Source organism: Squalius cephalus, assembly GCF_949319135.1.
Source record: "Squalius cephalus genome assembly, chromosome: 15".
Classification (NCBI taxonomy): domain Eukaryota; kingdom Metazoa; phylum Chordata; class Actinopteri; order Cypriniformes; family Leuciscidae; genus Squalius; species Squalius cephalus.
This window is the reverse complement of record NC_137136.1, coordinates 18,387,943-18,413,966: the sequence shown is the minus strand read 5'-3', so window position 1 is coordinate 18,413,966 and position 26,024 is coordinate 18,387,943. Positions and strand designations below refer to the sequence as shown.

The 26,024-nt window shown below is 36.7% G+C and overlaps 1 protein-coding gene across 1 annotated transcript in view; it reads right to left on the bottom strand.

Annotated features, from left to right (window-relative positions):
* The window catches only part of atp8b2 (ATPase phospholipid transporting 8B2), a 44,759-nt gene that overhangs the window by 4,253 nt on the left and 14,482 nt on the right, over positions 1-26,024 (bottom strand). The window contains exons 3-28 of the mRNA XM_079895250.1: positions 19,446-19,504; positions 19,244-19,357; positions 18,900-18,998; positions 18,678-18,739; positions 18,342-18,414; positions 17,610-17,680; positions 17,428-17,507; positions 16,403-16,561; positions 16,241-16,329; positions 15,872-16,068; positions 14,235-14,443; positions 12,345-12,379; positions 12,081-12,249; positions 11,671-11,859; positions 10,595-10,710; positions 8,585-8,749; positions 8,393-8,504; positions 8,182-8,287; positions 7,829-8,057; positions 6,542-6,725; positions 3,709-3,932; positions 3,551-3,634; positions 3,217-3,462; positions 2,903-3,041; positions 1,898-2,028; positions 784-1,284 (exon numbers count right to left, since the gene is read on the bottom strand). Of these exons, the coding sequence (XP_079751376.1) occupies positions 784-1,284; positions 1,898-2,028; positions 2,903-3,041; positions 3,217-3,462; positions 3,551-3,634; positions 3,709-3,932; positions 6,542-6,725; positions 7,829-8,057; positions 8,182-8,287; positions 8,393-8,504; positions 8,585-8,749; positions 10,595-10,710; positions 11,671-11,859; positions 12,081-12,249; positions 12,345-12,379; positions 14,235-14,443; positions 15,872-16,068; positions 16,241-16,329; positions 16,403-16,561; positions 17,428-17,507; positions 17,610-17,680; positions 18,342-18,414; positions 18,678-18,739; positions 18,900-18,998; positions 19,244-19,357; positions 19,446-19,504 (3,842 nt within the window). The remainder of the gene's footprint in view (positions 1-783; positions 1,285-1,897; positions 2,029-2,902; positions 3,042-3,216; positions 3,463-3,550; positions 3,635-3,708; positions 3,933-6,541; positions 6,726-7,828; positions 8,058-8,181; positions 8,288-8,392; positions 8,505-8,584; positions 8,750-10,594; positions 10,711-11,670; positions 11,860-12,080; positions 12,250-12,344; positions 12,380-14,234; positions 14,444-15,871; positions 16,069-16,240; positions 16,330-16,402; positions 16,562-17,427; positions 17,508-17,609; positions 17,681-18,341; positions 18,415-18,677; positions 18,740-18,899; positions 18,999-19,243; positions 19,358-19,445; positions 19,505-26,024) is intronic.

The window sequence follows — 26,024 nt, the reverse complement described above, 5'->3', positions numbered from 1 at the left end:
GTATATTGTGTATTAATAATCTTTTGTAATACACACACACTCTAAAATTTGGGTTCGGTAAGATTTTTGAATGTTTTTAAAAGAAGTCTGTTATTCTCAACAAGGCTGAATTTATTTTTAAAATAGCAATATTGTGAAATATCATTACAATTTAAAATAACAATTTTTATATTTTAATATATTTTAAAATGTAATTTATTCCTGTTATAGCAAAGCAGAATTTTCAGCATCTTTACTCCAGTCTTCAGTGTCAAAATGATCATTTCAATGTTTATTTGGTGCTCACAGATCTTATTATTATCAATGTTGTGCTGCTTAATATGTTATGATACATTTTTTCGGTATTATTAGATGAATAGAAAGTTCAAAAGTGCAACACTTCTTTTAAATAGAATATTTTTGTAACAATGCAAAAGTCTTTACTGTCACTTTTGATCAATGTCATGCGTCCTTGCTGAATAAAACTAGTATTAATTTATTTGAAACAAAATGTTTTACTGACCCCAAACTTACCAAATTATTGAGGAACTCATGACAGTTATAGCTAAGACTACTACTGTGTGCAAAAAGTGAGAAATGAAAGTGGTTTTAATAGTTCTGTTTCCTGCTGTTTTCTCCTTGGGGAAATTTACTTTTTTTGTCAATCCACAAAATGTCAGGCGTGCCTAACGAATCAACCTTCTGTCCCGTGTTGAATAATGTCCTATATTTGTGTATGTTGGCCTGCATGTGGTGTATCTGTATACAGTTTGTGCTTGAACTTGTTTTAGGATGTATATTTACCTGCACTGTTCCAGTACTACATCCTCCCATCTCTCTGTCTGCACACCTGAGCACGCTGAGAGCGATATCATCAGGGCTGTGAGTGAGGACGGGTTCATTGAATTGCTGCCCTGCTTCGCCTGCCACTGTGTCCTGACGACCATTTACTGTGGAAAAGGGTGAGGCTTGAGAGGAGGCGGCGCTGTCATCTCCGGTGGGCGGGGTGTTCTGCACACCAGGGCTGTTTGTGTGTTTTTTCCTACGAAGGGTATCGATCCAACTGCTGCTGTGGCGGGAAGCGAAAGAAGCGAGACCCAGCGAACTCAGCCGCATATTTTTTCCCGAAGTGATCAGCTCGCCAAAGCCCTCCTGATGCGCAAACGCATAACCGGAGCGTCGAGATCCACCTCTCCCCAAGCGACCAAGAGCACTGCCACTGGCTACTCCTGAACCGCCCACTCCGCGACCCGCACGCCCACCAGGCTTCCGCTTTTTCTGCAGCACAAGTTGAGTGTAGCGCACCTGCAGAAAGAGAGTGAGATTGTAACAAGGGGCGAGGATGAGTGTAGGGGATAACCAGAAACTACAAAATGTCAAACCTACTGATGTGAAACAAATATGATCTATGCTATGAATCAGAAAATACAATAGTCAACCAATCATAACAATCCAACAACCAGAAGTTTTGTTATCTAACAAACTGTTTTTTATTCTTTAGATTTAACCTTTATATTTGTGTTTATGCAAATAGATATAATATGTATATAAAGTAATACTGATATTATTAACATTAAATAACAAGATTATGTCCATAATAATTACTAACATATATTTCTATATTAATATTAACATAAAATAAACACTATTTCACTCACACTAACACCAATGCAAATAACCACATGCAAAAAAAAACAGTCAAAACAATTCACTAGGGATTTACTCAATGATCATATAGAAAATTGAGAATGTTTATTATATATAATCCTTTTAAGTATTGTGTAAGGCAGATATTTGTTGTGATATACTAATAATGAATGTTTGGTTGAATATAAACATAAAATGTGGAAACAAAAAAACAAATTCAAAGATGTCCTAAGATTTAGGCCAGACAAACTAGTCTCACACGCATACTTACGGTATCTGAGAGCTGAGGTTTAAGATCCAGTTTGAGAAAGCGGAACGCAAGCACTGGAGCAATGCAGATGATGGTAGCCAGAGCAATAGTTAACCAAACCACTGGCTGTACGAGTGTGTTGTGGGCACTTCCTGTGGTAGATTAACACATGGTATGCACACAAACACAAAATAAGCAACAAATATTTACATCAAATGCACACACACACATTTTGAACAAGATAAAAATACAAACAATATATAGTTTATAAATCACACAATTAAAAATCCATGGGTATTTTAAAGACAATATATTTTTTGTATATTTACTTTTCATTGTATATTAATTTTATTATTAATTTTTTTTATTTATTTATTAATTTTAATTAATATATTATTTTTTTAAATGTATGTTTACATGTTAATTTTTTAGGAAAACTATTTCTTTAACATAGTTTTATTGTGCTATACTATTGTTCAAAAGTATCTTATACTTACAAGACTGCATTTATTTAATCAAAAATAAAGTAAAAATACAGGGATATTTTTAAATAAATTTGGAGTTTCCAGCATCATCATTACTCCAGTGTCATATGATCCTTCAGAAATCATTCTAATTTGCTGATTTGGTGCTCAAGAAACATGTTTAATTATAAACAATATTGAAAGCAGCTAAATATTTTTGTGGGAACTATGATACTTTTTTTCAGGATTCTTCAAAAGAACAGTATTTAGATTTTTAACAAATGTATTAATAATTAAATTAATTATCACTAATGTGTTCTTGCAGAACAAAAATATAATTTTTTTTCAACAACAACAAAAAAATCTTAATGACCACAAACTTGTATGGTAGTGTATCCATAAACAGTTCTTTCTGTATAAGAGTAATGAATATAGAGTCAGTGCTATCTGCATTTCCAGATGTATTCGCTGATAAGTTGTACATGTGACACATACTGTATAGACGTTATCAAATGTGGGTTTCTGTTCAAGATTTCTGTTGGCCCAAAGAGTGCTGACTCACCAAGGAAATGGAACTGCTTGGGGAAGATGCTGAACAGGACACTGGAGTGCATAGCGAAGAGGATAGAGAAGTAGGTACCCAAAGAGCCCCATATAAAGAAGTGATTTATAGCAGTCCAATAACCAGTGTCCAGAGCAATCTATAAAGAAGTAACAAAAAGCTTGAGCCATTCAAAATAGTTACAAAATGTATCGTCACAGCACACAGCCTTAAACAAACAATAACAAAATGAGAACTGCTAACCAGATATACATTCAGAAGCACTACTTGGGTGTGGATGTTGAATCTTAAACAACTTTACCACATGGACTCACTTGGACGCTGACAACGATGACAAGGGCCGTTGCAGTAGTTACTGCAAAAGTTTGGTAGTCTGCCAGAGGGACTCCATTGCTCTGTGTGGCGTAAGAGAGAACGCCGTACGGAATGAAGAACAGAACCACGGAAGTGTAGATTCCTTGTGCGATACAGATAAAGAACTCTCGTTTGTTAAACAGCAAGTTCAACTGGCCCGGCTCATACAGCTTTGGATACTCTAAACTCCTCTGTTCAGGAACATCCTGAATTAGACAAAGTTTGAGGTGGAAGTGAGTTTCTTATCAAATGCAAACAAAGATGAGTATTTTATATACGTTTTCTTTTTCTTACCTGATCGAAGATGCCCATGGCTAACACCGGCAGGGATGTGTATACGATATTGTAGAGAGTGATGAAGTATTGGTCATAGACAGTCTAAATCAAAGAAAACATAGTAAACAGAGGTCATGACATCACCTCATAAATGAGCCTCAGAATGAATCTCTCACCTGTGCTGAGAACCCACAGAAGAACCCGAACCAGAAGTGCACCATAGTGAAGGCAAAGTTCTTGTAGAAGAAGTAGCAGAGAAAACGGCACATGCGCAGATAGGACCACCGTCCGTGTACCAGCAAAAGTCGTTGCAGGAAACGGAACTGGGAAAATGAGTAATCGGATGCCAGGACGGCCTGGATCCCCTCCTGACCGCTGATGCCCACGCCAATGTGAGCCGCTACAGAAGGAGAAAAAAAGACAAGTTCAGATAATGCCGTTCAATTTTAGATTTGATCTTACTTGAGGGGTTTGCAGTTGGATTTAGCTGGTAATTCGGGGGTTCAATATAACCCTGATTTCAATATAAACCTCTTACAGAAAACACCCTTCCTTAAGTAGAAAGGCAGCAATATACATACAGTACATACATACATATACTGTAAGTTCAATGTACTTTAAAAAATATTTGAAAACTTATTTTTGGAAAGCAAATTTAAAGGGAAAACTGCAGTTAAGTAAGTAATCAGCTAAAAGCAAACTCTTCTTGAGTAAATTAATTAATAAATATCAAGTTAGTTTAATATGTCAGTTAGTTTCAGTTAATATACTGTACAATGTTTTCAAGTGTTACTTAATATTTAATAGTTTTATTACTGTATTAATTGTTAAACTGTATTTAATTAACATTGCTAAACTGTTAAATTGTACTTCAAACATCCTAAATACTATTATTTTAAACATTTAAGCCTTGTTTCACAGTCAAAGCTTGGATTAGGCCTTAGTTCAATTAAGACCTTTAAGTAGATTTTATAAACGTGCCTTAGAAAAAAAAAAAAAGACTTGTGTGCATCTTGAGACAAAACAATGACACTGATATATTTTAAGATATGCAAGTTGCTTTCAGTTAAAACAGCTCAAACATGCATTTTAGTCTGGGACTAGATTCAAGCCTTGTCTATGAAACCAGGCACTAATCTTCCATTTTAAGAAATGGAGACTTTTATGTATAAATATCCAATTCAATCACATTATGATTGATTCTAACCAACCAGCATTTCAAATCAGTAATAGGCTATTATCTTATTTGTTAAATGAGTGAAACAATGATGGCTAAAAACATACTGAATATCTCAAGTTACAATGTTAATTCTGACACCCCTACAAATAATTTCCCTCTTCCATGTTTCCGCCCACTTGAGATCCCCTAAGGGTCCCTGGAGACCAGTTTGAAAACCCCTGCTCTTGGGTATATCAGCTCTCTGATGGTCAGGTTCAAGTAACACTCCAAATGTTGGGTTAAGGCAAATAAACACTAATATATACACTACCTGAATCTCAATTTTACAAAAAACATAGATTTGGGACAGTCCCAAGTGATGTGAATCAGTCTAAATAACATTAAAACTGCAGGGAACATTCATCAAAAGACTGATTGACAATGGCACTAGTGTGAAGAACAAATCTTTTTCATTGACACTTGACCGCTACACACCAGCAGAATCCCCTGAACACAACACACCCAACAGAATCAAACAAACAGAAGATGAAACATTGCAAGAACGTGTCTGTGCGTGTGTACATGTTATTGAGTAGGGACAGCACAGGATGGTGTAAAAAGATTTAGACATAAACCACATCCTCCACATCTCGTTATCCATGTTCACAGCAGCCTTTTGAAATATAGTTGTGACACCGTGAGAGCCCAAGGACAGAGTTCGGAGATGTTTTTGCTCAGTCGAGGGAAGTAACAACCACATACGACAACAACATACTAAACGAAAGAATGAACATCACTAATTTGGTTTCTCTGGGGCACCTTTGCATAATCTAAAAAAAGGAACTCAAACACATTAAAAATGTGTTTTTCTTGACCGGTTTGTTCCTTATTAAAAATCTTAAATTAGAAACCATACTCTCATGGTTACAAAAATAACCACAAGATGAGATTATGTGGTTTAAAACATACACTGTACTTTACCTGTAATGCACATCATGTATGAGCCTAAGTGAATGCAATTAAAAAATAAATCTTTTTTTTTTTTCATTATTTATGCAAATTATTTTCAAAATAAACTCAAGCTCAAATTTATACTGATACTCATTATATTGCAATAATACACTACAGTTCTAAAGTTTGAGGTCAGTAAGATTTGTTTTAAAGAAAATGTATACTTTTGTTCAGCAAGGAGGCAATAAATTGATCAAAAATGACAGTCAATATTTTTATTTCTATTTGAAATAAATGCTGTTCTTTCTAGTCATCAATTAATTCTGAAAAAAATGTATCATGGTTTCCACAAAAATATTACGCAGCACTACTGTTTTCAATACTGATAATACTATGAAATGTTTCTTGAGCAGCAATTCAGCATATATGAATGATTTCTGAAGGATCATGTGACATGATGCTGAAGTTTCAGCTTTGCTATCACAGGAATAAATTACATTTTAAATTGTATTAAAATAGAAAATAATTATTTTAAAATCAAATTATTTGACATAATATTACTGTTTTTGATTAAAAAAGCAGCCTTGGTGAGCTGAACTTCTTTCAAAAGATTTAAAGAATCTTACAGACCTCAAACATTTGAACGGTAGTGTATTTAAAATAATTACAGAATAATAATTACATTATATTATTGAGATTCTGATTTTGACAGTTGCAGTAACTATTTCGACATTGATTTGTAATGTATACAGAATATTTGTTATTTATAGCCTTAATTTGACTCGGAGAACCCTAATATTTTCACATCAAAAAGAAATCAGCTGTCAGAAAGAAAGAGTCAGTGGCCTGACGAAGACTACAAGTGCTGAACATGCCTGCTTGCATCTCTTTTCTCTTACTCTTTATCATGCTGACATCATTGGCTCCATCTCCGATAGCGAGTGTGACAGCCTTCTTATGCCGTTTAACCAGCTCCACCACCAGAGCTTTCTGAAGAGGAGTCACTCTGCAGCAGATCACTGCTCGACAAGCACACGCCGTCTCCAAAAACTCACGCTCCATATCAGCTTCCAATGCATGAGCCTGACCCAGAAAGACAGGGAAATATTTGTTGAAAAAAATTCCTTAAAACAGCCAAAGCTGGTTTGCTGGTCCAGCTAAACCAGTAAAACACCAGCTTGAATCAGCTAGGACCATATCTCTTCTATCTGAACTAAAATAAATACCATTTATTTGATTTTTAAAAATGGGATCATTAATATTCTTTCTGAATTAAAGCAGTTTTGTTAACTAAAACTATTAAGATGTTTTTTTATTAAAATACTAAAATAAAACATAAATATTAGATGAAAAACTTAAACTTAAAAATGTTAGAACAAAAATGTGAAATTTTGCTATAAATTACTAGGATATTGGCTGTTTATTAGTACTTCAAAAACACATATAAATGCCGTATTCTGGATGACCATATTCTACATCCCTTAATCTTACCCAATACCTAAACTTAACAACTACCTTACTTACAATTAAGAAGCAGTAATTAGGAGTTTAGTGAGGCAAAAGTCATAGTTAATAGTGAGAACTGGACCCTAATCTAAAGTGTGACCTGTTGAAGTACTAAAATGACACTTAATCCTCACAGTTAATACTAACACTGGACTAAACCTAACTGAACTCATAACCCTTTAAGTAAACTGAAGAACATGAATCTCCTGTTCAAGGGGGTATTTACACGACAAAGGAACTAAAAACAGAAAACCTTTTATTTGTTTTGGCTGTTCATTTATACGAAAACTGTGTTTTGGATGGCCTGAAAACGCAAACTTTTGAAAATAGCTTTCAATGTGCTTTTTTTTTTTGAAAACGATACCATTATCATCTCTGTGTAAACTACAAAAACGCTAATTTGTGAAAACGGTGACGTCATGTGCATGTGTATATCAGTAATACACATGTATAGGCCTGTAGTGTTTCTTCACAAAGTGACATCGCCAACTACTGGCCTGGCATCAGAATACAGCGTTTTTAGTAGTTTTCATGGATTCTTGTGAACGGGAACAATGTTTTGACAATGTCTGTATGTGAAAAGTTTTTCGTTTTTAGTACATCGTTGTCGTGTAAAGGCACCCTAAAACACTTATGGCTCATTTCTTCCAACTACATTCCTGAACCTGGCTCCCACCTACCAAGCTGTGTCCACTGATGACGAGGGCGAACTCTCCACTGATTGACTCCAATAATGAGGAGGGCGGAGCCTGAGGAGGGGGGCATTTTCTCTCATCAGGCATCCAGTTAGCAGCAGCACCACCTCCACATCCATTTCCAAAGGCACACGCCCCACCCAATCCCTGAGCTTCAACTTCCTTCCCTCCATCTCTGGTGTGTGCTGACTCCAGCATTCGTGCTCTTGCTTTCCTAAAAAATACACAGAACAAAACAGAATGACAAAATGAAAAAGCCTTCTGTGAAAAAATTGCATCTCTCATATTTCATGGATTGATGGATGGACGGTTCGGGCATCCAAACATCAGCATTTTACCTCAGTTCTTCGCGTACACTTTGGACAGTGTGTCCATTTACAATAAAGATCTCCGTCATGTCGTCCGTCAGCATCTTACAGGAATAACCAATATTCACTGCAGTCTCTATCACAAAGGGAGAAAAAGACTCATTCAAGTTGTAATTATGTCAAGTAAATGATAACACTTGTGGCCAATCCGCAAGACATTAGAATCCGATACAGTTCTTACCCTGTTTGTCTCCAGTGAGCACCCAGACCTTGATGTTTGCCAGTGAGAGAATGGCAATGGTTTCAGGAACGCCCTCTTGCAGTTTATCTTCTACAGCCGTGGCTCCCAGCAACTATAACAAGTATTGATATTAATCACCAAAAAAATAGTATGGAAAACAAAACACAAAAGGAATCGGACACACAACCATACCATCATGTCCTGTTCGATCTCCTCATAGGCAGCAGCCAGCCGGTCGTCCCTGCAGTCTGTGGCTTTATCAGCACCACGGAAACGCTCTGACCACTCCTCCCACTGCTCCTCAGACAGATCCCGATAGGCCACTGCGAGAGTCCGTAAGCCGTCACCTGCATACTCCTACATAAACACACATACACAAACCTCCCACATCAGCTCAAGATGAATGTCACTTTATAATTAAGGTGAATGCATGTTTTTATGTTGTTTTGTTGTGAAAACCATTGGATATATTAGATAAACTATTATCAGCAATTAAAAACTTTTTTTAAACAGTTTGACACACACACAATACCTTTCAAATGTTGATATGATTTTTTTGGTGTTTTTTGATAAAACTTGATCTTATGCTCACCAAGGCTGCATTTACTTGATCAAAAATACAGTTAAAAATAGCAATATTGTGAATATTATTAAAATATAAAATAAGTGGGTTTTTTTCCCCATTTTCTTTATGTAATTTATTCCTGTGATGGTAAAGCTGAATTTGCAGCATCATTACTCCAGTCTTCAGTGTCACATGATCCTTCAGAAATCATTCTAATATGATCATTTGTTCCTCAAGAAACATTTCTTATTATTATCAATGTTGAAAACAGTTTGAAAACAAATATTGTTATGGAAACCGTGATACATGTTTTTTTTTTTTTTTTATTAGTCTTTGACGAATAGAAAGTTCAAAAGTACAAGTTTTCAGCAAGGACACAAAGACCTTTTCAAAGTATTAAAAAAAAATCTTACTGACCCTAACCTTTTGAATAATTGTGTAATCTGTTGAATTGATGTTCAATTTATTGTAGAATTTTTTATTTTTTTTTCTAAATATATATATATATATCGTGAGCTTAGAATTATAAGGTTCTATCTCCGTTTAGGGTAGTTCTGAGATATTGAGCATCAAAGTTTTTACATCCCAGCTGGCAATGGAGAGATGGAACCTTTATATTTTATTAATAACTACTAACAAAATATTTTTATACAAAAATAACACCACACAGGCATTAATAAATCCAAGATGCTTGAAGAAACCTTCCTGCAAAGCTCCCTGAAAAACTATGCGCAAGCGTACCTGGACAAAAGCTGTTTTAAACGCAAAGGGTCTTTACACCATATATTGATTTGAATTATTTAATAGAAGTTAAATCATAAATAAATTCAATTTGTGATTTTATTTTTGAAAGCATTCTCACTTTACAGCATTTTAACACAAGTGCCAGTACTTTTCACAGTACTGTAGCTTTGCAGGAAGGTTTCTTCAAGCATCTTGGAGACGTTCCCGCAGTTCTTCTGGATTTAGTTTGTCTCAGTTTTTTCTGTTTCTTCATGTAATCACAGACGGACTCGATGATGGTGAGATCAGATCATACCGGCTGTTGTCAGACTCCTTGTGCATACACAAATCTCACTGGATTATTACAATTAATGGCAAAAAGAATGTTTGGAAATGTAAACTGATATTTCCTACTGACACACTACAGCAAAATATATAAATAACTGACTTAAACCCATTTTTTGGGGGGGACGGGGGGTGGGGGATATTAACATGCCTAAGACTTTTGCACAGTACTGTATATATATTAAATATTACGAGAAATATACATCTATAATACTATAAACAAACATATGGTCCCAAACCTGCTAACCCCTACTTAGTGATTGCCTAAATTAGGTTACATTTTCAACCCTGTTACTTGCAACCTCATTTTATTAATTACACATTTATTTTTATTTTTATATTCCAAATGTTGTTTGTTTGCTAGACAAATAACTAAATCACAACAATAGCTATAATAATAATAATGTTAGTAACAGCGCAACTTATAGACTTTCAATACTAAAATATCCACAAGAGGGCTCTGTTGTTTAATTTATAAAGAAAGTAGCAGACAGTTGCTACAAACAGTCAAGGTAACAAAGCGAACAAGAAAACACAAAATAAACAAATACAAAACTGCAAACACTCACGTTGAGATGATCTGAAGTGATATTCATTATTTCATGGTTGCAAGAATGAAGTCTCTCGAAAAGCACAGTGTCTGCCCCCTTACAGTACAGACGAATACGGCCTTCTGGATTTCTCACTGAGACACACACACACATACACATCCACATTGGGTTTCCATGTTTTAATGGCACATAATTATTTTTTTTACTGTACAAACTGTATATTCTATCCCCTAACCCTCAACCTACCCATCTTCTTTTCAAATAACATGTTTTAACAAAATCTAATAAGGTATATGATTCGTTTTATAATTCTTAAATCAAAATATCTTCTTTTTTAAAGATATTTTGGACTTTGTTTATGAAAAAAAAGAAAAGAATAGATTAACTAAATTGATTAAGAGAAAATTCTGCAGTGCACTCAATAAATCTCTCACTTCTCCATGTAAACATACCAAATGAACATAAATAACAATATGCAAACAAAAATAAAATGCCTGTTGCAATGTAAGCATCACTTAACCAAACGTATGGGCCATAATTCAGCATTGTAAAAGCGTATATGGCACGCACAACACTTTCTGTATTGAATTTAGCGCAAATGCTCCACTTATTTACGATGCTTGGCAGGGCAGTATTTATGCTGTATCTAGATTTCTCAGTCCCAAGTGAATTTGACTGGCTCTTTCATTCTTGCACAGTCCTAAACCATCTGGCATTACAGCCTAAACAATGTTTAAAAACTGTACACTCTGGAGTTTGCCACAGTTAACTGCACAATAAAGTGTTTATGCACATACTTAGTTATAGTAGGGGCTCAAAAGTTAGTTAAATCTGACAAAACTTCCCTTTTAAAATAATTTTATGTGGCAGCTCTTTAATTTTTGTGATATATTGCATAGTGTGCTTTTTACAAACATACCCAGACAGCAACATAGTGTCGGCCCAGATCCGGGCCACATCTGGTACATGTAGATTCAACGCGTACCAGATGTGGGCCGGATCTGGGCCGACACTGTTGCTGTCTGGGTTGTCAAATTATTTTTGTTATGTAAAATGCAGGAATGTGAGTGCGCGTGTGTGTGTGCTTGTGTTACCTATAACAGACATTCTTTTGCGGATGTTATTGAAGTCCAGGATGGCGAGGAGCGTGTATGTGGCCGCTTTGCCGAGCTCTTGTGTGGTGACTGTGCCGGGTGTTCGAGAGCGGAACACAAAGCCAAAGTTACGTGCAGCTGTTACTAATGCCCCTTCATCTGGAGATTGAGCCTTATACACCAACTCTCCTTTAGGAAGTGAAAGACAGAGAGAATAAGCAAGGAGCACATCATGAAGGAGGACAGATAATGAGATATAATAATCATATTACAATCCAGAATGGCTTCATCCTAACAATATTAAAGTCAACAGCTTCCTTATTTAACCTTATTTAAACTCTTCCATTGGATGAAATAACTCCCTGAGTAAGGCAGATAATCGCCCCTTAAAGAATGTTCCAGATGCTTACCCTCGCTCTTCTCCTCGCTCATGACAGTGTGGCAGAGAGACAAGACCCGGAAGAATTCATGCACTGCTGGTTCTCCCACCATCACTGCCTCTAGCAGAGACTGGTCGTAGAAACAGAAGCCCTGGTCTGCTAAAGGGTTCCAAGCACTGAAGTCCAGGGGCTGGACCCTCTGAGAAAAACAGACTATGTTAGCTGTTTCTGTGCAGCAATATTTTAACAATGACAACAACTTAATTCCACTAAGTGAATCTGGATTGCACTGACCTTTTGCTGTGTACCCAGAATATCCATCACCTCACCTGTGAAACAAGAGACAGACTGACATGAGATTTGTTACACAAATCTAATCCAACATAACATATCTGTGTTTGTGACTATTGTAAGGGATATGTGAGTTCTGGTTTGTTTTGTCACGTGTAATTTTGCATGTGTTTGATTTGTATTGGTTTTGCACGTTTTGGCTTGTCTTCTATGTTTTTTCTATGTATAGTTAGTTTTTATGGTGAAGTGTCTGTTTCATTCTATGCACCTGTACCTGATTTTCATTTGATTTGTTTGCTCATGTATATTAAGCCCTGTTTCTTCAGTTATTTGTCTGATCTAGCTCATATTTGAAATTGATTCTATTGAGTTTTTATTCATTATTATTATTATTATTATTATTATTATATTTTCTATTGATTGTTAGTTGTTTATTGTAATTTTTTATATTTAATTATTTTATTTTTAATAAAACAACTTTTATTATTATTTGTATTAGTCTATTTAATTAGTTTATTTAAATGTTTATAACCAGTAAAATTACAATTTCATATAAATCCAATTTTTTTTTTTAAATGTTTGCAAATCTGCAACCATGTTACTTGCAACAATGCCAAACCATCTTAGTAGAGCTGCATGATTAATCGTTAAAAGATGGTGATCTCGATTCATACACCTACATGATCTCATTCCTAAATGACAACGATTCATCGGTGTCTATTAAACCTTTGACAAAATCACAACGGAACATTCAAATCTGCTTTTGCGCTGCCGCTCACCCAGAGAGTCATGTGTACAAACCTTCACAAACGGTCTTTCCAAGCACAGTTTTGTTATTTCTGTGTTACAAATATTTATATTATAACAGAAGTACTGGGATAAAAGTGTATAGTTCAGATATAAACACATGTCTATGGAAGAGATCAAAATAGAGCTAATCACCTTTTGAATAAAACTTGGACGCTTCAAATAAATATTGTATCGATTATATCGTTACACCAGTAGATGGCGACAAGTGACTGTATTTGTCATTGAATTATTCATTCAAGAGATTTGTTAAAAAATGCTGATACATCCAGTAATGCAAGTGAAGTATTTAGAAGTGAGTCACTGAATCATTCATTCAAACTGTTTTTTTAAATAATTAATTCAGATGAATGAAATGTTAGAAATTGACAGCAGCAATTACAATTTTGTCAGAACCTCTAGTAAATTACATGTTATTTTGTTTAGTTGTCTGTTCAGAATCATGATCTCAGTTTGAAACAAAAAAAATGTGATACTCAATTCAACCAGAATCGTGCAGTGCTATATCTTTTTAAATTATTTATATTTTCATTTTCAATAACAAATTATTATTATTACTGTTGCTGTTGATTCATTCATTTATTGCAATTATTTTACAAAACATTGGCAATTTAAAAAAAAAAACTTGATTTGTGTGACTTTTGTCATTTTATTTTATTATAAACATTTAAATAATTATTAACGTATTTAATAATTTTTTTAATGTTTATAATTACTTTAAAATTAAGTCACACAAATCAAGTTTTTGGAAAAATTGTCAAAGTTTTGCAAAAGAATTGCAATGAATGAATGAACGAATGAATGTAGTGTAGATTATAAAGGAGTTCTTGATCTCCTGATGATCAACATTTTTTTTAAAGGTTAACCTTTTCCTGACCACTTGCTTTATTTATTCATTATTTCATTTCATGTCCATTTATTTACTTAATTGGTAAGCAGCTGTGTAAAAGCAAGGTAACGCACAGTCAGCCGGTCATTATCATAATATAAACCCCTTCAAGATGATACAAGACTGATGCTGTGATAATGACCAGCTGTTCGCACATTATACCTCTGATATAACTGCCAGTATTGTGTGTTCCTCACCATAAGTATGACCGTTGATAGAGCACTTTTTGAAGGTCATGATGTTCTGGGTGAGGGTTCCTGTCTTGTCACTGAAGATGTACTCCACCTGTCCCAGCTCTTCATTTAGTGTGGTGGTCCGGGCCTCTGCTGCTGTGTTACTACGACTGCAGAACATCCTCCGGTCCCAATTAATGAAGTAACTGTGACCCAGACGAATCACCTCCACACTAAGATATTCAGACAGATGGACAGAGAAATAGACGAAGGGTTATCATATCACAATGCAAATGTGGCGTGATTTCCTGTAGAAACACTCAAATGACTACAGACCTCCGACACATGGCAAACTCACACACAAAAATGTACACAGATTTCCTGTTTTACAGACATAGGTTATTTAGTGTGCAGCTGAGACAGACAATAGCACAATAGTCTGCCAGACCATTAAAAGCATGATTTAATCATATTAATTTATAGAGGCTTTACAAATCTTTTATTTAAAAATGCACAAACAGACTATGGGTATGTTTGTCATGCCATGGTGCTGCTCAGTGCCACGCTGCAGTTCTTCCTGTATGAGTCTGCACCGGTCAGAGGTGGGTTACATTCACTGGACCACACAGCAGAGTTAGCGCTCATTCAGAGAGCTGGTTCAGAAGGGTTCGGATCAGGACTTTAGTGGTGTTATATGGACTATGTTATACGGGAGGCTGTTGTTATGTTAGAGAGAGAAAAAACGGGGAGTCTACAGGGTCTATCGCTTACCTTTTAGGGAAAGCCTGAGGAAACATGAAAACAACAACAACAAAAAAATCTAAATAAAATAAACAAAATGCATAAAACATGTATAAAGCATAAAATTAACTGAAGCTAATACAAAAAAAGTCTAGATAAATAGATTAAATAGGCACTTTTTCCTAAATATGATACACTTTGGTGTCTCAAGACTTTTTAAAAAGCAAGAGCAATAGATAAAGTATCATATAACACAAAAATAACCTGGTATGAAAAGTAGTCCTAAATCCCCTGTCACAGAGGTCTTGACCTTAGACCTTTTTTTGTATTATTTATATACTATTATAGTTTTTTATTAATGTTTTGAATTAGCTTTTGTTATATTTTTTCATTTTAGTTTATTTTTTAGTAATGTTATTATGTTTTTTATCTAAAATATTACTGTTTAGGTTTAACTTATTTAAATTTTTATTTAAGTTTTAGATTTTTTCTTACATTTTAATGCTTCAACTTAAACTTATTTCAGTTAGTTGCCAAATTTTCTGTCTAATATGTATATTTTAGTTCAGTAAATTTTTTAAATAGTTTTAGTTATCGATAATAACCCTGATACAACAACAAATAATTGTAGTAAAAATTTTTAATAACTAGTTTGAACGACGAAAAATGTAATGCTTAGCTCTGTTCATCACTAGAAAATTACAAAATCACACAAATGTTGACAAACCTCATATAAAATAAAAAGAGAATAAAACAGATTAAATAAATATCTTAAGCACCGCTTTTCACTGACCATTTGTTTAAAAAAATTTTTTGTGTGTGTGTGTGTTTCAGGCCATTTCCTTATTTCCATTTCCAGATTATTCACAACTTTCTCTCTTCATTACATCCTTCATCTCCCACATCATGTTCTCTCTCACCTGACATAGAGAGAGATGGGCACGACTGTGTTGAGGATGATGACATAGGACCAGAAGGACAGGAAGGCTGAGAACAGGAAGTTGTCCACTGGAGGGTCCCAGGGTAGGAAACTTTGGAACAGAGCACCCACTTCTTTCTCCCAAACGGCATTTCCTATGGCCAAGATCACGCCCATACACACAAGGAACCCAAAAATCTGAGCAGGGGAAAATTATATACATGGAAACTGGATTAATTTTCAAATCTTGAGTGTGCCTATTTATTTACACTCAAACATTAATTTGCAGAGTATGTGCTGTCTACAAATTTTGGTTCTCAAATCTCTACACATTCATCAGAGTGTGTGTTTGTAAACAGTTTCTTCTCACCCAGAGCACCAGTGTATTCATCAATCTGTCTATACTGGTCCGCTTGAACTTAGTCCGTCCGCTGTTCTGCATTAGCTTGGTGTCAGGACCTGAGATGTAACATTATGACAGGTTAAAACGAAAAATAATCACACACACATTCACACAGACAGACACACACACCTGCGAATATAACGAGGCCATAGCAGCTCTCCGTGTTGCGCAGTACGCAGCCTCGGAGCAGCATGTTCTGGTTGCTGAGGGGGTATTTACAGTCTTTCCAATACAGAGTCCCACAGAAACGATCGAGCTTGTTGTTGGGAGGCTCACACACCACTTCTCCTGCAGATACACACAGAGCGAGAAGGATAAGAAAAATGAGGTCACGCATAAGGAAAATATTGAAATTGTATGTAATATGTGTCATGACCAACTGTTCAGCATCCTGGACCTTGGTACTATAGTGAGCTTTGTAATTTTTTGTTGTTCTTTAAAAACAGGAAGCGTGGGTGGTCTGTGCTGACACAGGTTTGATGGCGTGAGTGTGAGTGTGTGTGTGTGTGTAGCAGAAAACTGTACAGGGTGTTAAAGAAGCGTTGCTGAGAACCTGTCCACCACATCACAACACACTTTGACTCAGTATATCTTTCCTCCCTCTCTCTTTTTCCAGTACACCAACTCGCAGTGAGGGAAAACAGTTGCGTAATCTTTGCATTTTTTTGCACATTTATAATTTATTTTATTTTATTACACAATTTTTATTTCATTTTTCATGGTAAGCAATTCATCAAATGATGGTGCAGTGGTGCTATAGTAACGTTTGCCCAATCACTGCAGTCTGCTGCATCTGACACAATCGAGCTCGAACCATTCAGCACAGATTTGTATGAGTTTGTGCTGTTACCTGATTTGCATAATTCCTTTAGTAAATCTGTGCTAATACAACACAGGCAGTACATGCAAATTAACAGTATCAGTGAGTGCGGTTCATACTGGAATACCCCCTCTGAAAATGCAATTCCTTTTATTGCCTTTCTATTCTTGTTCCATGCACTTCTGCAAATCTGAAACATACTGTACACAAACATATTCTCTCATTTATCAGTTCACAAGATTGCTCATTTCTCTCTTTCTCTTACTAATTCTTTCCCATTTCCACTCTCACTAACTTTCACATCTTGGAGCGCATTCAATACCAAATGACATACCATCAAACTGGGCCAGGTTATTAGGATATCCTAGCTCTGAGGTAACAGACAGAGACTGGCGCACTTTCATGTTCGTCTCACTGTGGCAGATAAAGAAAGACATTACTAAAAAAGACTGTATTGAGCTGCACTGGAAATCATGAAATCGAAAGGACAAATTCAAGAAATAAACACAGTCTTACCCATCTAGTTCAGCAGTTTCAATGTAACAGAGGCCATGTGGTTCACTGCTGGACAACAGGAGCAGGTCAGCCTGCAACACATATGCAGTATACAGCAGGGTTATCATAGTTAGCTAAAACTAAAACTATTAAAACATTTTTAACAATGGATTTAAGTTATTCCATTTAGTAGCCAAAGACAACATTTAAAATTTTCATTTTGTTGAATTTGAAACACTAAAATTACAAACTGGAAAGAAAACAAATAAAAATGAATTAACCTAAATACTAATATTTAAGATTAAAACTAATAATAATAACAAATGTAAATAACAAAATTACTAAAAATGTAACTAAAATTAAAACTTTGTACAAGTATAAAAGTAAAAGCCAATTCAAAATATCAATAAAAAATACAATAGTACTGTATATAAATAATACTAAAATAACACTGGCATACAGTGAGATCAGAACTGCAATTAGCATATTAAAAAGATGTCCAAGCTGCTGTTTATCCTCTGGAGACAGAGTTGCATAACCAGCAGCATAATCAGCGAATCAGACCTTGGCTACTGGATCAATATCACAGTGCAGTATTCAAGAGCAAATGCACCAGACATTGTCCGTGTACGTACATGGCCCTGAACTACTTAAAGTAATGTCTGGGAAAGCTGAGCAAGTAAAGTGTCTTTTTATTTTAATAAACTATGTTTAATGAATTAATGTCATGAAGGACTATAGAGGAAAACTCACAGCCACAAACTGATTGTTTTCCAGTTTGATGATGTCACCCACTCTGACATTCAACCATTTCTCCTTCTGAAGACTGAGAAAGTGAAAAAAGTGCTTTGTCATTGTTGGAAAAATTATATATAATTGTTGTAATGTAACATTTTTATATACACACATACATATACATTGTATTTTTGTGAATAAAAGAAATATTACTTTACAAATTACAATATAAAATACAGTCTTTTTAATGTTGTGAACATTGTGCGCAACAGCTCAGACACATTTACATTTTTTTAGTAGATTTTCTTGTAAACACAATGTAAAAGGAAGTGTGTATATTAATATAAGACTCACATGCCACCGATGAGGACCTGAGACTGACGGTTATTCACCTGTTTGTCACTCTTGTGACGAAACTGTAGGAGAAACACATGTGTGTAAAATGTGTGTGTCTAACTGTTTTTTCGTGAGGTAGTTGTGGAGTTTAAGGTGATGTTATGAGTGTTACAATATTTCTGTGAGGGGGTGAGTTTGGAAGTTACAGTAAGTTACAGTATGCGTGTGTGTGAGACTCACATAGTCATCGGTGGCATCTTTGACTGCAGTGATGCTCAGCACCAGCACTAAAGGCACAATGGTGGTGAACCAGGACAATGAGGAAATCTGTGGAATCAACTGAGACAAAATATACAGACAATTAATTTTAGGCATTTTTAACACACTTAGTAACGCACCATCTAACAAAAGTGATTAGTGAGAACATGCGTGTTAATGGGTGTCCATGTGCTGCTAATTGCAGGCTTAGGTCTAGAAGAATATATTGTCATGATCAAAAACATGAATAGACCTTTGAAAATGACCTCACCGTTTTATCTGCACATAATCAGCATTAATAATAAACATTTACTTGGAGTATATACCTGCAGTATGAGAAGAAACAGGAAGTAAGTATTGGCAACTTCCTGGAACTGCTCAAACAGGTTGACTGGTAGGAAGGTGATGATGTTGTACTTTGAGGTCATGATGCAGTTGTTCTGCGGACAGGAAAAGAGATGAAGGGGGTGGGATAGGCAGAAGATACAGGTTGAACGTGTGACTGTACAGGCTGAATTTGTGACTTACAGCATACTGGAACTTCTCATTGTACTCTCTATCATTGCCTCGGACTCTCCTTTCCTCCTCTGCGAAGAAAACAAAACATGAGATGTAAAAACAAGCTGAAATATCCGAAATAAAAAGGCTGATGAAAGATACATTTAAAGTGGACATTATAAAAGTGTCCTCAATCTTTTTCCATTTAATAATGTCTTGACATATTTGTTCAGTTTGAGCAAAGTGATTTGCTTTAAAGCGCCATTCCACGTACTGTATTGCACATGTTACACAAATCAATGTAGTTCATAAAAATGAAGTTTAAAGAACATTTCAGAAACCTCATACTAACCTTTTATAACATTATATCAACATTAATGAAACTGGTCATTTACTTTCTTGCAATGTTACAAATCAACACTCCAAGAATGTTGATAAAAAAGTAAGTTTAATTAAGGAACATTATTCTAACCTTAAAATAATGTTCCACTCTCATTAAGGAAACTAAACATTATCATGTTTTTATGACATTTTAAATCACTGTTCCAACAACCAAAATATAATTTTTGGAAAATGTTCGAAACAATGAATGTATTAGATTGTGTGTTCCATTGAAAACAATCAACACATGCAAAATGCACTTTATTTTGCAGAGTGAAAAGAAGCACATTGGTCAATACCACAGCCATAAAAGTCACACACTTAAAGACATCATCGAGTGGCAGTGGCATACAGTAACTTTCAGTTCCTCATGAGACAAATATGGTCAGAGGGTCGTGTCAATGCTAAACACCAACTTTCATCAAGTGTGACCAAGCTGTGGTTGCTAAGTCAAGCGCAAAACAACAAGAAGAAGGAACCAATGGCTTATTGTAGTGTGACCGATTCATTTCTGCATGATGAGGCTGAAAACGGGACCAAGTGTGACAGAATAGACTGTGGTTAGCATATAGTCATAAACCTGCTGTTTTCACTTCTGTTGAAAGCGAAACTCAGTTTCAGAAGCTCACATTTAGCTCTTTACACCTGTTTCCAGCCAGACTGACATGTATGATACAAAAACACACAGTGTGTAATGTGTAGTAAAACAACACAACAGTTTGTTTCTGAGAAAAGCTCCTTTTTTTGGTTCTCTCCTATTTTTATAGAAATTGTAGAAAATGTCTTTGCCGAATTCACTTCGCTATGCATCTGTCACATCCTGTGCTCACAGCTACACAGTATTTTTGTGCTAGGTAATGGCCACTCCATGTGACAGACTGTCTGTACGTGAGAAAGAGAGCGAGAGAAAGAGAGTGAGTGTGTGTTTCATCACATCATATTATCCATGGGTGACTTGCTGCATCTTAGTGGAGGAGACACGTCCCTTTGCTCTAGTGTGATGAAAAGATCATGGACCATCGTGAATTTGCAAAAAGTCTAGTTTTGCTGGCTAGAGCTGAAGATAGTCCAAGGAAGTGTTGAGCATCATCATCTCCATCAAACCTCTCCTCTCAAGACAAAAGACACCGAAACTCACTCTTATCTCATCTCTTCTTCAACCTCAAAAAAACCTTTTACTGTGATAGTTTGCAAGTAGCTTGCAGATAAAGATATATTCAAGCATTTGGTTGGTCTGATTTCACTCTGTGCTGCTGTTATATAGATGAGAATCTTCTTTGAAAAAAAAAAAAAAAGACTGACCTCATTTACTCCCTGCTTGATAGTGAGAGAAAGAGGTCTGCTAAATGGCCGAGAGCTGCATCTGCACCATTTACTGTATGTTTGCATCAAAAGGTCAAACCCATGAACCCATGCATGCATGCAAATATAGCCAGTCTGTGGCCTGTTTCCTCCTGCACTAAGCCCCTCACACCTGCTCTGGTCCTCTGCTCAGTCACCAAGACTCTCAATGTCTGTGGTTTCCTGTGTTAAAACAGCTCTGGCCGATTTACATGCACTGCCCACATAGCCAACACAAAGCAATATGCACACACACTAAAACAACCTTATGCTGCCACAAAAAAAAAAAAAAAAAAACTACACCGTCAGCAAAAGCTGCACATGACCTTTTAATGGGGGCAGTACCCTTCAAAGTACTCCTTTGTATAAGTACCTATTTAACCTAACCCTAACCTAGGGTTCTAATATGTACCCTTAAAGGGATAGTTCACTCAAAAATCACCCTGCATATAAGACTTTGGTTAATCTTCGGAACACAAATGAAGATCTTTTTAAAGGAGAACTCCGGTCAATTTTAACATTGAGCTCATTTTTTTGTAAATTTGGAGTGCTGTCAGTACAGAGAACAACGACAAAAATCGGTGTTGCCTACACCGTGTTATCCTCTTTTTAAAATTTGCACCCTGTTGACTTCAATGGGGCAAGTTTTAAACCTGCTTTTAGCCTCTTAACATCCTTGATGTGTCATTACAAGTGCCCAGCCATGTGAGTGATTCCTTTAGAGTGAGCGCGGGTGAATCTGACTGCAGTAGATGTGAAAGATATGAATAAAAATTACGTTTATTCAGCCAGCGCACATACCTGTATTTACATCCTGTTTTCGCTTGAAGTCCACAGTAGTCGATTGTCGAGTTCACGCGCATAGGTTTAGTACGTACGATCACGCGCCCGAACTCGACAATCGACTACTTTGGACTTCGACCGAAAACAGGATGTAAATACTGTTCACGAGTATGCACCATGACGCATGCGTGCTGTGTTGATGCGAGAGCAGACCTTGTTTCGTGAATGTGCGTTGGAGATTAATATTTGATAAATAAAGTGGTAAATTATGTTTATTTGTGCAAACAAAGCACTTGCATCGCTTCATAAAATTGAGGTTAAACCACTGGAGACATTTTTGGGTGAATTAACCCTTTAAAGAGACTGAAAATTCTGTCATTATTTACTCATGCTCCATGTCGTTCCAAATCTGTATGACTTTCATTGTTCTGTGAAGCACAAAAGAAGATACTGTATTTTGAAAAATGGCTGTTTTTATTTGGTCCATCCAATAAAAGTCAAAGGGTTCTATTATTGCTTGGACACCAATGTTGTTCAAAATATTTTGTGTTCCACAGAGAAAAGCAAATCATACAGGTTTGATATGACATGACAGTGAGTAAATTATAAATTTGAATTTTGGGTGAACTATTTCACAGGAAAATACCATTCCTATGGTCATGGTTAAGGTCAATAATACACCATGTGTATAGATTAAAGGTCCATTCAAATCAAGTATGATAACTATAATGATGGCGATAACTATAAAGCTTTAATAATCGTTGTAATTAGGGATGGGAATTTTTGTCCATTATTTTTTCATTTTGAGTAGCTTACTGAGGAGTCTACAAAAAACGAGTACTCGAGTGTGTCCATCATGGCGATAATAAAAATATTTGAATTGAAACACTGTTATGACAATTAATGTTGACAAATAAAAATATGATTAGAAAAATAACAATAATGCATCAAAGCGTGAATGCACACCGGTAAATTGAAGCGCTTTGCTAGAGGGTTAATAAACTCAACCAAACGTATCATATATGAGATTATTCCGAAATATACAACAAAAATGTAATATTACAACTTACTTATGCACAAAAGGAAGCGAATGTGCATGTGAACTTGATCGTGCTTGTCTGAATCTAACTCCTGTTGTGGATGCGTTCTTCCCGTAATAACAATGCTGAAACATGGAAAACTAAAGCACAAAGAATTTACAACATTCTATTACAATAGCGTTCTCATTACAATGTTATTGTATAGGGCATACTGTACCATATCATCTAACCAATCAGAACTCAGATACAAAAATGCAGCAATAACAATACTATATTTTTAAAGTCACAGCGATCATCATTTTCATGATCGATCGTCGCTGTCACGCCCAAGTATTAGAGTAGGCTACTCGAGCACTTGTGAGTTGTGCACCTCCCTAGAATAGGTCCAAGTCCACACTACAACTATAACGATAAAGACTCAGAGGAACGATATTGCTGATGTCATGTTTTAATTCCGAAGATGATAAAGAAAGTTCAAATAACAACAGCCTTTATAAAATTAAAACAAACTCAGGAAGATCCACAGGATAAAGCAAATGACACAGTGTGTAACACACGACAATACCCTAAAAATGAACCCAGAGCACAGCCAGGATGAAAGCCCATGGCGGAGTCGGCGGAGGGAGGAGCCATGACGGAGTCTTGGCTGATGAACATCCGAGGTGAAGCCTGAGCGCCTGAGGACTGAGGCAGAGTTGGTGTGACAGAGGACCAAGGTGGAGCCAGGGGGAAGGCGGAGCCTGCTGAAGCTGTAGGGGTGGAGAGACGGAACACAGCATGGCTGATGGCTCGTAAGTCTGTGGCGAAGGCAGGGTGACGAGATGACTGACCAAGGTGGAGCCAGATGGATGAGGGAGCCCAGTGGAGCCGTGAGGCCGATGGCCTCTGGTGGAGATGAGGGAGGGAGGAGCCAACAGGTCAACGGGCCGAGGTGGAGTGATGGGATCAGCGGCCGGACGCGGAGATGGGGGATACACCTGTTTGGGCGAGGCTGGCGACCGTAAGACCCAAGATTTATCCAACCAGCCAAGCGTCAGGGGAGAAGATGAGGGGCTTAAGGGAACCAGAAAAGATGGGTCTGAAGGACTGACTGAATCTGGATGAGCAGGGAGGCTGGATGGGGTCAACACAATCTCATTACAGGGTGATGAAACAGGCTTTATGCTGGGCAGGACCAACAGCAATGAGGGCACAGAAGATTCAGGGCTGGGCAGGACCAGCAGTGATGATATTAGCAACACAGGAGATACAGGGCAGGGCTGGGTGGGGAGCACTACCTTTGTTTTGATCAACTATGCTTCGGTGTCCAGCCCCATCAATATTCCCACTGGTACGGATGTTGCTGGCTCACACACCTGGTTAGAATCACTGTGGGGCTTCGGCTCCGGGGCGATAGTTGGCACTATCCTCATCTCAGGCTCTGGCTCATTCATCGCAGCAGGCAGAAGCTTCCCGTCTGCGGTGGGCTCTGGTGTCTTATCCGTGTTTTGGGCTAATAGCTGGTTAGGCTCTGGGTTTGATGATGCGGGTGATGGCGTGGACTGGGGGTAAACAATTTCAAGAGACCGTAGGATGGCCTCCCTCCATGCCCCTTCTCTCATGTCTGGTAAGTTGAGAGGTCGATGGAAGTTTGCCCCAATCCAATATAGAGATTTTAAGGTCCCATCATCAAAGGCAGTCCGTTGGGCAAGTATGCTGAACTGAACTGAATAGTCCAATAATGGAAGCCTTTCCTGGGCTAAAGCAGTAAATACTGCATTACATTCCATCTTCTTTTAGGTCAGGTATACTGTCACATGATGATGAAGAAGGTTCAAATAACAACAGTCTTTATTAAAATAAAACAAACTTGTTAATGAATGTCCATGGAAATGAATAACTGGTGGTAAAGCTAGAACAAAGGAAGTAGGTGACTGAAGAACTAAACTAAATAAACATAACTGTGACTCACTTTGAATCACTTTCAGAATTTCTTTTCAGCTGATGAAAGATAAAAACATTGGCAGCCAATCAGAATCTATCCTGCTTTATAGAGCTCGAGTATTTAAAGCAGCAGACAACATAACTGCAGTGCATACTTATAATAAACAACGTTATCATGCGTGGTATCATACGTTATTATTGGTGTGAATACTAATATAGTTACAGTAACAAGTATCTTTACACTTACAGTATCATTCTCGGTGTTAACACATGCATTCTCAGCCTTCGTAAGTTTGATCTGTTGCTTGTTAACATATTGTTTTCCATATGTTATGAGTTGGAGGTTTAGTCATAGTCATACTCCATGCTGTATTGGGTTAGTATTAGTCAGTAAACTCTCTTTGCTGTCATTGACCACGAGACAAGCTGTATACTTTAACAAATAAACATATAAAATGGCTATTTCATGATCATTATTCTAATAATATATAGCATTATGATCTCCCTCATAGATTAATTTAGAATGTGAGCTATAGCAGTATCATATACTAACATTAATAACTCTGAAGGGTGACTTAGTATTCATTCAATTCACAACATCCTGCCTTTATTTTATATTGAAAGAAGAAAATCTGTATCTGTCCTCTCAGCTGTCCATACATTATCTCCTTCCTTTCCCATTGCCCTATCCTTTCGCTTTCTCCCCTCTTCCTCAAGGTCACATCTTTTCCCTTGCTCGTGGCTATCTGTTGTACTCTCTGCCTCTCTGTTATCAGTCCTAATGGAAAACCACACTGCTGTTGCCAGAGTCTGAGAGTGCATTGCCTATTGGCTGCCGATGACATAATGGCTCTGGCCGTCGGAGGGTCTTATTCCATCCGGACAGCACCTCAACAAACTGGGCCATTAAGCACTTTTAACACAGCGCCCTTACAAATACAGCCAAGGACAAGCAAAAGACGCAGTGAAACACTGCTTGTGTGATATTTCTCAAAAAAACAGTCGTTGACAGAGAAGGAGCAGTCATTGCTGTGATTCAGCACTACTGCCAAGGACATCCGTTACGCTAGCTCATAAATCTGTGCAAATTCAAACAGACCAGCAAGTTATGGATGTGCAATGTTGCAGTACATATGTCTTG